This window comes from Camellia sinensis, chromosome 7 (assembly GCF_055761805.1).
Source record: "Camellia sinensis isolate YWXY chromosome 7, ASM5576180v1, whole genome shotgun sequence".
NCBI classification, from domain to species: Eukaryota; Viridiplantae; Streptophyta; class Magnoliopsida; order Ericales; family Theaceae; genus Camellia; species Camellia sinensis.
Window position 1 is genome coordinate 38031483 of NC_138967.1, and position 14704 is coordinate 38046186.

Sequence of the window (14704 nt, forward strand, 5' to 3'; positions counted from 1 at the left end):
TACCATACCTCTAACATGATGGATGGGACCTGATAGAGAATACATAAGGCTTCCCGTTTCTTTACTCTCCTCTGAATCCTCATTAATTGCGATTTCAAAAAATTGTCGCCTCCATCTCTTCACTTCCGAAAAAACTTCAATCTCTCAACCCTTCAGTTCCTCCCACTTGATTGCAACTGCTTCAATCTTCATTTGCTCGAGCATCCTTCGTTGGAACTTGTAAGTCTTTTGAGCCCTTTTTTTCTTTTGATTCTTTGTATTTTCACAATTTTTCAACCTTGCTCCACCTTTGGTTCATCCATTTGCCTTCGATTCGTCTATCCTTCAACAAATTCATTACATATTACTTGAAAGCTTTGCTTTCTGAAAGCAAGGTCGCTGCTTTTCTCTGTCATTACGCAATTCCCGATGACGTTCAACTAGAACTCGTCGTGGACACAATGGTGGACCTAGAAATATCTAACAGTAGCACCATAATGCTTCAATTATTAGCGATTGTCGAAGGAGACGTACAATTTCTCCTTCAACCATTTCTTTGAGTTGGTCTGCATTATTGGGGACTGATTCCTTCACAACTAAACGTGAATTTCTTCCAAATAATTATGGGTACTGTAGAACTCAACCGCCGACTAAACACCAATCTAGACATCCCTGTTATTTAGCACTGCTATACCCTTGCCAAATCATCCGATCGGCCAGGGCGATTCTTCCTAAGGGCGAAAGATATAGATCATCAACTGGTGACCATACTCATTAGTTCAAAAAAGAGGATGGATGATGTTATGGTCCTTGTTAGGGGTAATTGGGAATTCGACATGAGAGAGTACCTTGTGGACCCAATTAATAGGCAAAAGGGGAAATTAGGTGGCTGAGTGGTTTGTAAATTAATTTTGATTCCATTCGGTCTCCAATGTACTAATAATTTCTTCCTTGTAGGTAACGACCTCAAAAAAACGATTACCTTAAAGGACGAAGCTATTATCACCCAAGTTAAAATTGTCCTTGAGTATACTAGCCAAAATAACCTCCAAGGACAAGGCCGCGCCACCCATATTCTAGGAGGAAAAATTCAAAACCTCTATGATGCGAATTATCCAAATGTATAATTTTATATTTAGAGAAATTCACTTTTATCCTTAAAAAATTAAACATAAATATGTAAGTGACTATTCTTTTGTATAATTTTCACTTTAATGGGACTTTTAGATTTATAAGAAAAAAAAGAGAAAACTAAACAGTTCATAAAATCACATTTTGAGATTTATTGATACTTCACCCTATAATTATATAAACAAAATCTTTTTTTTACTAAATTAATTTTTAATTTAAAAAAAATTTAAAACAAGTTTCTCAAACCAAGCTAAACATTATTTTTGAATTTACAAAACGACTTTTTGCTTAAAATTTCATATGCATAAAGATGTGACCTATTCTCATCCATTTTTAAAAGGGTCTGACTTTGAACCAGTCCATCATTGGACTGGACCGTGCTGTTGGGCCCGTAGGAGTCCAGCACGGGTCCCGTTTTGAAAATTTGAACTATTGTGTAGAACTCTTTGAGTACTATATGCCTGTAAAATATCATGTTGATCGGATATCAATAGTTATGTGATCAAATCAGTTTTGTATAAAAAAAAATGGACGGTGAATAAATTAACGATTGACAAAAAATTGATTTGATCACATAGCTATCAATATCCGATCAACGTGATTTTTTACAGACATATAGTACTCGAAGAATTCTACATATTGAACGATTCATATTTTCAAAATGGGACCCGTGATAACCTTCACAAATCCAACAGTATAATTCAGTCCGATGATAGACTGGAACAAAGGCAGACCTTTTTAAAAATAGAAAATTTTATACGCAGAAACTTCCTAGTGCTAAGAAAGATGCGACATATTCTCATCCATTTTTTAAAGTAAAAGGCCTGTAATTGCAGGTTATAATTACAAAAATGCCGCTGCCGGTGATTGAAAATTTGATTAAAAGTTAAATTTTTTCTTTTAATTTTTTTTGTAAAAGATATAAAAGATAATATAATAAAAAATAGTTAAAAATTAAAAAACTAACTTTTAAAATTGCCCTATAATCCGTGTGTTTTTTTCTATATAAAAATTACTCGATTATCATCTTGCATCTACAAAATGCTAAAATTCATTCAAAAAGTACTCTCTGATGTACAAACCAGACTCTGCATGAAGTACTACTTTTAAACGCCAACTAGTAACCAAACAATATCAGCAAATACTATGGAGAACAAATAAAAATTAAGGAAAAATTATTTATAAATTCTATTTGGGAGACTTATACTATATATAATTTTATTAAAAAACTTATGTTCTCTTAAGTCCTGTAAAAAATTTGTTGACACATTTACCCTCAATATTAGTTGTTAACATCATAAATAATAATAAAACCATATACAAGAAATTGAATGTTACCATATATCATATCTATATAAACGTAACGTAACGTGACACCTACATAAACGTAACGTTACACCTATGATCTATGGCAACATTCAATTTCCTAACCATAGATCATAGGTGTCGCGTTACGTACAGGTGTCACGTTACGTTTAGAAAATTGAATGTTACCATAGATCATATCCACATAAACGTAACGTGACACCTATGATCTATGACAACATTCAAACGTAACGTGACACCAACATAAACCAGCAACATTTTCACATTCAATTTAAAAAAATAAAAACTCATTAAGTTTGCGAAACATAACGTGACACGTTACGTTACGTTTTTGTAGGTGTCACTTTACGTTACGTTTATATAGATATCATGTTACGTTACGTTTATGTAAGTGTCACGTCACGTTACGTTTATGTAAGATCTTGTAGAATACATTCTTATCTAAATAAGACTAAGGCCTACTTTGGAAAGATTGAAAAAAGACAAAAAGTCAAAAAATCACTATCCTATTTAAGTCATATCATCTTATTTAAGTCACATCACCTCTCTAACACATCACTTCAAACCCAACCCATATTTCATAAAAAGTCAAAAAGTGCACTTATTTAGTCTTCCCAAACTAGGCCTAAGACTTGAGACTCTATAAGAAATTACACAAAACATAACATAACATAAGCATCTGAAAAATGACTTATAAATAAGTCCCTCATAAACTAATTAACCTTTGTCAAAAGAAATTACACTCTCAACTGAAGTAAAAAACCAAACATAACGGCATCAAATATAATAGAAGCATAATTGATAGAAGTTCGATATCAGACGTAAACAGAGAGATGTAGGCTTACACTATAGTTAAACAAATTTTTTTTTTTCTGGCATCACGTACTAAATTTAAACATTTTTTTTTTCTCGTTGAATCACATCACGTACTAAATCTTTGAACTCTCCTAAGCCGCATTTCTTCCAAAGTAAGGTCACGAGACTGATTCGATGACCCAAGGGATGCCAATCCACCGCCGTTACGACCTGTGCCACACATCTCGCACACATTTAACAAGCCAGAATTATCAAACGTACATGCTTCACATCTCCACAAGCCATTTGCAGTCCTCTGACTTCGACCAACACGTCCCCTACCCAAAATTTGTCGCCTTCGGAACGGAGACAAGCCCAGCAAGAAACTCAAAGGCCGACTCAAAACCCTAGTAACATCTCTAATGATACCTGTCAGTGGATCTGAACCTGAATATAAAGATTTCAGCCTGAGATAGAGAATACCAGCTAGTATCCCACCAAGGTGGCCGAGAAAAGATACACCGGGTACAAACATTTGGATGAGAATGAGCTCGGCCCAGGCGGCGTGACGTGCTGGTACTACCAATCCGTGGACGTTAGTGTAGTTGTCAGACTGGGAATAGAGGACAACTTTCATGGCAAAGAGGACACCGGAAAATCCAACAGAGTATTCCTGGTAGTAAGGTTTTCCGTAATCAAAGAACAAGAAAAGCGATTTGGCAAGTAATAATGTGATGCCCTGGGACATAGCAAGAAGCTCAACCACCATAGATGCGAATTCAGCACTCCCCATTGAATTCTCTAACTGGATCCCTTTCCATAAAAGCGACATCATGTTGTATACCAAGTGAGATTCACCCATGTGGTAGAATGGCGACAAGAAGAAGCGCTTGAGGTCCCTGTGCTGTTCAACCAAAGGCAAGAAGATGTTACTAGATAAGGAAACAGATACAAAATTATGTAAAAACATACCTTGAAAAGTTTTAATCACATAGAATTCATGCAATGAGACAAATGCAATCATTTCATTAATGCACTTGCAAGGAGATGACTGATGTGAAATACCTCCAATGGAAGAAAAGGTCCAAATTAAAACCTTAAGGCTCCGTTTGATTAGAAAGAAAAAAATGGTGGAAAGTGAAAGTCGTAGAAAGCAAGTCAAAATAAAAGAAATGAAAAGGAAAGGAAAATGTTTTTTCTTGCAAGCATTTAATAGGATGCAAAATTTTACAAGACAAAGGGAGAGAAATTTGAATATTTAACCATAAGTAACCCCTCGCAGAGACAATTAATTTTCTTGTGTTTTCCTCTGTTTTTTGCAAGAAATTAAAAACTTAGTTACCATGTTAATATGGATTGTACAAAAAAATCAACTTGCTTGTAGTTTCCACCAATATCATATAAAACAAACTCAGAATATTTATTTATTTATTTATTTTTGTTTCTTTCCACCACTTTCATCCTAATCACACTCGGCCTACCGAAAAAAAAAAAAAAAAAAAGAGACTAAATTGCTTCTTGTAACAAAAGCAAAAATCCCTAAACAGAAATTGCACTTGCACAGAATGTGAAACGAAACTGCTGGGGTCTCGAACATGAACAGTTATGTATAAATTAGTTTAAACTGGGGTATATAATATAATCATATAACAGTAATCGCTAACACTGTCAAAAACCTTATAGCATAGAAGCATTTGTGAACAGGTACGATTACACTAGATAACCAAGCTACTGCATGCAGAGGAAAGGAAAATTTTTCTAGGTGCTTGCAAAATGTCCACCCATGATCTCACGTAATCTTCAGACAACTTGTTTTCAAAATATAATACCCCAGTAACCTCATAATTATTTATTAAAAAAAATTGACTAGTGTCAGTAAAGCTACAACGAACAAGTGTATTACGAAATCTAATTGACTGAAAGTTTACTTCAACTCTTTTACTAATGACTTGTCAAAGACCTTACATATAGCATAGACAACAGAATTATGTAAGCGGTTACTCATGGATTACAACCACCACATGGATTACAACCACTTGTTGCCTTCAGGCCTTTGTCATACAAAATATAGTAAAAAGATAGAATAAAATAATAGTATTTCTATAGTTCTATTTAAGTCAACTCCTCTCCGGCCAAATGAGTCTCAATCAAGAATCTTTTAACTCAGGACTCTAAGCCATCATGCCAGGACAATGAGGGTGAGCATGAATGCCTAATAGATATCGAAAGGCCTTGGCTAATATTAGACATACCGAGATCATTCATCAAAGTACTTTTACATACACTGACCAAATCATGGTTCTGTATCCACGTTTAACGTGCTGAGTTATTGGTATTCAGACAGTGATATGAAGATACCATCCATTGAGGATGATGGCATTACAGGAATTTCAACAATGGAGTCTCCGAACATTAAGAAATGGTCCTTCACCATTCAAAGAAATTAAACACACAAGAAATAATAAAAGAAAAATATTTAAGTCAGTAAACAGGTCGATATTAAATTCGCTCGATCAATCTAACTGAAGACAGCAAAAGGTTGTTATATATATCATTATTTCATGATGACATGGTTAGATTTTATGTCATTTGCCTATAGATGGCAGTTATCAGCCCAATTTGAAGCATTGAGCTCTCAATTTTTTTCTCCATTTTATAAGTTGATACAATGCGTAGCCTTTTCATCAATCAATACACACATCAAATCTACAATAAAACAAAATGCTAATATTAAAATATGATCATACTGTCCACATGTTTTTTTTTAGCATCAACAAACAATTTTATTAAAAAAGCAAGAAGGAAAAAGGACAAGAAGTCCTCATACAAAGAAAAAGATAAAAGTAAAAAAAAATAGCATGAAACAAATACTGTCTACATGTTGAACACATGAATCCAAAATGGGCTGGCAGGCAAAAGCATGAATTAAATTATTAAATATCCAATGTTATCAATTTATTACCGAATTACAACAACACTAAACATCAACCAACTGAAGCAGACCCTCCCAAACACACATGGTTGTCTTGGACTCTTAGTACAATCCTTTTGTAGGGTGTAGCCTGTCAATACATGCAGGAGTATTCTCAAGGAATTAGTATCTCCCCAATTCCATGAGTAGTCTCTAGTACTAAAGAGGCTAGGGACACTCTCGCATACCTTGTCAATAAGCTGTTTAAACTAGGTGAAAAGTTAGTGCAGTAATGTTACTCCACAATCTAAACAACTGTAAAGGAAATATAAGGTTTGTACCCAAAAATTGCATTACTCCAGTAGACCACAACTTTAATCTGGAAAACAGGAGGCCGTTGCTTTTAATGTAGCACTACATGGCCATTTTACCTGAAAACACAAAAACAATCTTGGGAGGATGAAAATTAGACCGACATCATCGCCAAATGATGGCTAAACCTTTCCTCATGTAATGATCATAGCTATGGCAATCCTCAGGTCCCACAAGAACAGTTTGGTTTCCTTAGTACTAGACTCATTGTAACAAACTTATGAAAAAAGCCTCATACAAACATAGAAACTTTATTGAGACATCATCACAAGTTTGAGCTATGCCTCCGCTTCTTCTAAGAGACTGGACCTAACTATTAGCTATCACAAAAACTTAGAAGAGCAATATGTCTGTTGTCTCTAAACCTTTGGGACACAAAATGCTATGAAACATGGGTACTTCGAAAAACATGTACTCGTACCAGGTACTTATCAGCGTATGGTACCTCGTACACGAAACACGTATCCAAATTTTATCTTATGAATTTTTGGCGCATTCAAAGGTACCTAATATATATCCAAGCTGTACCATACCTCAATTGAAATAATATTTTCTTCTAATAGATAAAACTCCTTTTACTAGATTTCTTTCTTATTTTTAATTTTATACTTAGCATGATTTTAAAATTAGATTATGATTTGTAAGTTATTTAATATATTGACATTTAATTTTGATTTATACCTTTACTTTTGGCAATAAATGTTAATTATAAGTTGGATCTTAACAACTCAAACCATTTAATTAATTTTTGCATTACTCTAAATTAAAAATAAATATTTTTTTACAAGTGTACCAAACCATACCAGTACTAGGTACGTCTGGGTACATTACCCATGTGCCAACTAGCACTTGCACAATATTATCTTTTCCTAAATTGAAGCTTCAAGGCAATCAATCCCATTTTGGGTAACTATGCATGCCAGGCGAAAGATGCTCCATTGTTTTTAAGGCACTGAAAAAGGCAAAACAAACAAATTCAAATGAATTCTCTGATTTCTTTCCCAAAGCTTTCAACTAACCAAACTATTAGGCGTGAATTCCTCAAAAAGATGTTAAGAAGATAACATAACACAGGCCATCAAACCGTTGAAATGAGCCCAAGTAATTTGTCTTAACCAAAAAAAAAAATTAAAAAACGAAATAGGATAAATTTCACTTTATCTCCTAAACTATTGTTATTTTTCCAATATCATCCTCAACTTAAACTATTAATTTCATCTATTTAATCTTAAAGTTTCTGATTTCAGCAAATATGATTCAATTTGGGACAATGCATCCCAATCAGTAACCATTAAACTTAATTTGATGAGCAAAACCATCATTTTAAATTTTGAACAATTTAAGCCACACAATCAAGCACTCAATTTTTTATTCACTGCTTTGAAATGAGAAGAATATGAGTGTTTGGTTGTGGAGTGTTAGTTGTCTAATACTAAGACTCCATTTGTTTTGACGTAAGATGTTTTTGTTTCCAGTGTCAACCAAATGTCAAAAAACAAAAACAAAAACAAAAACAAAAACATTTTTTTTTGTGTAAAATCAATATACAAGAAAAATATTTTTTTTGTGTAAAACGTTGAAACAAATGGAACCTAAGTGAGTAACAAGATAACTTGTATGATTTAAGTAATAAATTTAATATTTTGCCCATTAATTGGACCATATCAACTGAAATTATGAAATTCATGAACAAAACAGATAGAATTGATAATTTAGGAATAAAGTAGAAAAAAATGGGGCAAATTACAGCAATAGTCCCATTATTTTGACCCTCGTGTCATTTTGATCTATATTATTTCAACTGGCTCAATTTTGGCCGTTAATTTTTTCCTTCGTCTCGAATTGGTCTGATTGATTCCAATAGTTAGCATTTTTTTTTTTTTTTTTTTTATGGCAAATGAGCTATATGTGTCATATTTTAGGGCTAAAACTAAACCACCTCAACCAACTCAGTAAACATTTTTCGTCAAAAACACAAAACCCTAACGAGATTATAAATTGGACAAAATTGACGCAAAATTTAAAATTAAAAAGTGACCAAAAAAACAGGAGAAAGCAGAAAACATCAATGCTCAAACAGCATATTTCATAGTTTTCATAATCCAGAGTGAGATAGGGGTTAGGTTAGGGTACCTTGAGGATGAGGTGGGGATTGAACCAGACTTCATCGATGGAAGGAAGAGTACGATCGAGAAAAGCAGGCCTCAAGTAGACGAAAGTGTTGGCAGCGACGAGTGCGGCGGTGAGGGGGGGTTTACGATCGAGCCTGCAATACTCGCTCACTGCGTGCACTGCTAACAATGGAAGCATCCCTCTCGATATCCCTCTTCTGCTACTACTACTACTACCCCTTCCTCTCTCCATTTCTTCTTCTTATTCTTGTTTGGTTCGAATCAAGAAGGAATGGAATGAGAGCTCTTTCTCGCGTCTCTTCCGGCAGATTCTCGCCGTGATCTGGTGACCGTTACACGCAGAACGTTGGTGATGCGTGTTCTAGGACTCTACTGCTTGGGATTTGGGGCTTTTTTTGTGATGAGTTTTGGGGGGTTGTTTGGTTGTTAAGAAAAGAAAAGCATAGAGCATTCCACACACTTCTTCCGCTACCCTTGTCCCGCCTTTAAACAGCTTGGTGATCAAAGAAAAGAAATGATGGTTAGGTAAGAAAAAAAAATTATAATTTTTAATTCTTATATGTGGATGAATAAAAAAAAAATAAATGTAATTTTTTATTTATCCTGGTTGCATGGAGAAAATAAAATAAAAGAAAAGAAAGTATTATTTTATTTTAGGGTGATTTTACTTACACCACTCTTTTATCTCTTTATACCTTCCATCTTATTACATCATTTAAAAAAAATTGAATTCTCATTACACCTATTATATTATCAAAACAAACCCTATGATAAAAAACTCTTCAAAACCCATCTCTTTACACCCATACTTTGTGTTAGGCCTGTTCGATAATACAATACTAAACCATTTGAATTACTCTAGTTCCATGTTACCAGATAAAATTTTGTTTCCTAGCATTATGTTACCATTCAATTGGATAATTTCAGTACGCTTCCCAACAAAGCCAGTAGAGTCCACATTGAAGTGCCTGTTTGGTCACACAATGCGAAACAATTTACAAAAATTCAGTGCTATAACGCCGGAATAAATTGCTTGTTCCAACCTTTTGTTACTATACATTTACAGAGCCACTTCCTTCCAAATAATGTAGTAATAATTTGTGCTGGGCCTGTTTGATAATAAAATGCTAGTAAATTTTAATTACTCCAATGTTATGTTGCTGGAAAAAATAGATTTGTCTAGCGTTTTGTTGCTATGCATTTACAGAGCCACTTTGTTCCAAATGATAATTTGGGTCTGTACGGTAATTTGATACCAGACTTATATTTTTTGTTTGATAATTTACCAAAAATGTATCTTTTATTTGGCAATTTGATACCAGACTTATATTTTTTGTTTAGCATTGTGATGCCGGACTATGTTATTTTGTTTGATTTCGAAACACTGAACAAAAGTTGCAGACCAGTCCAGAAAATTGAAACAAAAACCTACCAAACTAATAAAAAAGCTCACAATTTCACTTTTTTGATAGCTTTTCACCACCGTTTCTTCATCCATTGTTTTTTTTTGATGATCAAAACACTATGATTATCACTTTTTCCAAAGAGATGTGTAAAAGAAAAGTTGAGAAAGGAAAAACAGAAGTAGGGATTGAACATCAACGGGTGTAAGGAGATGATCAAATATATTTAATTTTAGTATTTTGTCCTTTTAAGTAATTTCACACATGGATAAATTTGGAAGAAAAAAACAATCTCATATAGAAGGTGTAAGGAGGTAAAAGAGTGGTGTAAGTAGAATCACCCTTTATTTTATTAAAATAACTTAGTAAAAATCAAAATTTTGTCTCAAGGTTGGTAGGAAATCGATAAGAAATTGAATAGGTGTTCAAGCTTAAGACTTAGGGGATAAAGTTAATAAATTATTTTTTCAGTTTTTTTGGTAATATAGGTATTTTAGAAAAGTTTTATTAAGGCCTTATTTGTCATAACCTAAAAAGTCAAAAAGTCACTATCATATTTAAATCACATCATCTTATTTAAGTCACATCATCTCTTTATCACATCACTTCAAACTCAACCTATACTCAACCCATATTTCATAAATCAAAAAGTACACTTCTATACTATATATTAAGCAAAAGGGGGTTTTTAACCCCAAGGCCTGTGGGAGCTCCAATATCCCAATTTGAATTTTCTAAATTTTTTATTTAAAAAACAAAACTTAGCATTTATTGATTTGGTCAAAATTTCCTGATCAGCATTTATTAATTTTTTTCAATTCACATGTCTTTCCACATGCCTGCATTTATTGATTTGGTCAAAATTCCCTGATCAGTATTTAAAATTCCCAATACAAATAATTATAGATACAATCCGTGTCTAGTTACTACAGTATCCTTTTCAATTTCTCTCATACACTATGGTTAGTAATAAGATTGTTAAATTATTTTTATAAAAAATCTTAAAAAACATAATTTATATATTAAAAAAAATCTAAAAAAAATCTAAATATCTATAATTATTCCGTGCATAGCACGGGTGATATGCTAGTATTTAGATAATCACAAATCACCCCTAAATCTATTTCTTTTCTCACAAATCTTATTACTTTTGACGAAAAACAAAACATAATTAGTGAATTCTTTTGCCGTCACTTCTCAATATTTCTCACTCACTTATAGCATATTTATCAAAGTAGCTAGGTGTCGTTTGGGAAGTGCATTGGCCTTTTAGATTTTTAATTTTTTTTTTTTTTTTGACTATTTTAGCTTGAGGCTAAAAAACTTGGTTTAGAAATGATTTTTTGACGTTTTGATTTTTTTGTGAGGTGGCCACATGTGAAATGACCCAAATGCCCTTCAGGTTAAAGTACCAACCTGTGTGGGAGGCTGACAACCACGTGACCCTTGTGTTTGCTTTAATTTTTTTTATTTTATTGTTTTCAATTTGTTTTTTTTTTTCCCTTTCAGAAAAGGCATTTTATTTTTGTTTTTTTTGAAAATTACGTGGAAAATGAAAAGCAATGGCGTTTTTTTTGTTGTCTTTTTTATTATTATTAATTTTTTTTTGTTTGTTTTGGAAAAGGCTTTGTTTCAATTTTTTTTTAATTTTTTTTTGTAAATGACGTGTAAAATGCTAATTTTGGATTTATTTTATTGTCTTTTGTTTGTTTGTTTGTTTGTTTGTTTTTTTTTTTTTTTTTTTGTTTGTTTTGTTTTGTAAATGATGTGTAAAATGCTAATTTCGGATTTATTTTATTGTCTTTTGTTTTTCTTTTATTTTTTAAATTTTTTTTCCCCAAATGGCTTTTTCATGTTTTTTATTTTACGCAAAAAAAAATGTTAATTTCGATTTTATTAATGTCTTTTTTTTTGGGTTATTTTTTATTAGTTTTTTTTTTTTGTTGGAAAAGGCTTTTTTTGTTTTTTTTTTCTTCTCAAATGACGTGGACAATGATAATTTCGGCATTTTTATATATTTTTTTATTTTTTCTTGTTTTTCGAAAAGGGTTTTTTGGAGTTATTTTTTTTAAATAACGTGGAAAACACTAATTTTGATTTTATTTACCGTTTATAGACATATATATTGTATATGATAATATACTTATGTACAACCTTTTCTGCGTGGCAAGCCTACGAATACATGGTGGACTATTATATATTTCCTAACAATTCATTATTACGCATGCACACTAACTTGTCCCTCATGCGAAGGCGTACCAATGCCATATGCGGGTCCTCATCTCCAACCATTAAACCATCCTCGTCATGTTCAACTTCTAGTATGACATTTACAAAAGCCATAGCCTCTTTCTCGTTGAAACGGGGATTAACAGTTGTTGGATTGCTGTATTTCGACATACATAATTATGTAACGCCATTGATGCACCTACTAATTGAACTTGCACATTTGCAAAATCATACCGAGACATGTTTCTAAGAAACCCCCATCGATTTTTCTAGACGCCGAAAATGTGTTCCACCACATTACGTAACGACGAGTGAACTTTGTTAAAGAATTCCCTAGAAGTGTTTGTTGTCCTACCCTCTTCACTAATGCAGAATTGTTGTTGGTAGTAACGGCTGCCTTTGAAAGGTGCTAGGTAACCTACCTGGTTCTGGTAGCCAGCATCGACAAGATAATATTTGCCTGCAGACAGTACCAGATTTTCAAACAAACCACCAAATTGTGTTTAATTTTTAATTAACGATGTTGTCTCATATATTATGTAACCAAATATTTTCAATGCAATGTGTTACCTTCTTCAAGATGTGGAAATGGGACATTCTCATTTGTTAATATCTCATTGAAGATGCGACTATCGTGCATACTTTCTTCCCATTCAAGCGAAACGAAGATGAAACACATGTCAAAATCGTACGCGGCCATGATATTTTGCGTGTGATAGTATTTCCTACCGAAATATGTTATGGCATTTGGCCCCGTAACCCATGCACTAACATGTGTTCCGTCTATGGCTTAAGTGACTCCTAGGGGTACATGTAATCATTAGTTTTCATATGTCACGTCCAATAAAATGTGCTTAAAAACTAATGATTTTATTGGAACGTTTTTCACTAGCCTATCACCCGTGCTATGCACGAGATAATTATAGATATTTTATATTTATTTTAGATTTTTTTAATATATAAATTATGTTTTTTAAGATTTTTTATAAAAATAATTTAACAATCTTATCATTAACCATAGTGTATGAGAGAAGTTGAAAATGGTACTGCAGTAACTATTTATGGATTGTATCTATAATTATTTGTATAATGGGATTTTAAATGTTGATTAGGAGATTTTGACCAAATCAATAAATGCAGACATGTGGAAAGACATGTGGATTGAAAAAATTTAATAAATACTGATCAGGAAATTTTGACCAAATCAATAAATGCTAAGATTTTTTTTAAATAAAAATAAAAAATTTAGAAAATTCAGATTGGGATATTAAAGCTCTTGCAGGCCTTGGGGGTTAAAAATCTCATTTTGCTTAATATATAGTATAGATAATATATAATATATATATATATATATATATATATAGATGGGAGAAATAGAATGCTATCTTATTATAATGGAGGAGATCTTATAAAAAAAACGTATAGACATGAATGCCCTCCTATTTTATTGTGTTTACAATTATCTATATATGTGAGTTGTGATTTTTAAATATTTTTTTTAAATGTCTTCTTTTTTTTTTCCTTTTTTTATATTATATTAAAGTTTAATATTTTGATAATAATCATATGTGTTGGACTTTTCAAGAAATTTTTTTTATGTTTGTTCTTAATGCATTAAATTAAAGTGTTATTATGAAGGATAATAATCAAATGTGTTGAGACTTTTCAAAGAATTCATATGTGTTGGATTTCAAAGAATTTTTTTATGTTTGTTCTTAATGCATTAAAGTGTTATTATGAGGGTAAGATTTGGGAGTTGGAAGATGTTAATAAATGCTAAGATTTTTTTTTTTAAATCAAAAAATCAAAAAATTTGGATTAGGAGATTGAAGCTCCTACAAGGCTTGGGGTTAAAAACCCCCTTTTACTTAATATATAGTATAGACTAACCTATTATCCGTGCTATGCACGGGATAATTATAGATATTTATATTTGTTTTAATTTTTTTTAATATATAAATTATGTTTTTTAAGATTTTTTTATAAAAATAATTTAATAATCTTATTACTAACCATAGTGTACAGAAGAAATTAAAAAGACTACTGCAGTAATTATGCACAGACTGTATCTATAATTATTTGTATAAGGGGATTAAATGCTAATGAGGGATTTTGACCAAATTAATAAATGTAGGCATGTGGATTAGAAAAAGTTAATAAATGCTGATTAGGGGATTTTGACCAAATCAATAAACACTGAGGTTTTTTTTTAAAATAAAAAATTTAGAAAATTAAGATTGAGAGATTGAAGCTCCCATAAGACTTGGGGTTTAGAAACTCCATTTTCCTTAATATATTTACAATTATCTATATATGTGAATTGCGATTTTTAAATGTATTTTTTTTTAAATGTCTTCTTTTTTTCTTTTTTTATATTATATTAAAGCTTAATATTTTGATAATAATCATATGTGTTGGACTTTTCA

General features: G+C 32.0%; 1 protein-coding gene across 1 annotated transcript; it reads right to left on the minus strand.

Annotated features, from left to right (window-relative positions):
• Positions 1 to 3186: 3186 nt before the first annotated feature.
• RBL14 (RHOMBOID-like protein 14) lies at positions 3187 to 9173 on the minus strand. Its single transcript, XM_028208921.2, has 2 exons — positions 8648 to 9173; positions 3187 to 4135 (listed from the first exon to the last, which is right to left on the minus strand). Exons 1-2 carry the CDS (start codon positions 8876 to 8878, stop codon positions 3359 to 3361), a joined length of 1008 nt encoding a protein of 335 aa, XP_028064722.2. The 5' UTR covers positions 8879 to 9173; the 3' UTR covers positions 3187 to 3358.
• Between the last annotated feature and the right edge of the window lie 5531 nt (positions 9174 to 14704).

What these genes read in the sequence shown, in the direction of transcription:
- RBL14 (XM_028208921.2), bottom strand. Translation starts at nt 8,878, where the DNA reads ATGGAGAGAGGAAGGGGTAGTAGTAGTAGTAGCAGAAGAGGGATATCG. An exon ending in ATCCCCACCTCATCCTCAAG is followed by an intron (nt 4,136 to 8,647) that starts GTACCCTAACCT and finishes TTGGTTGAACAG; the next exon opens with CACAGGGACCTCAAGCGCTT.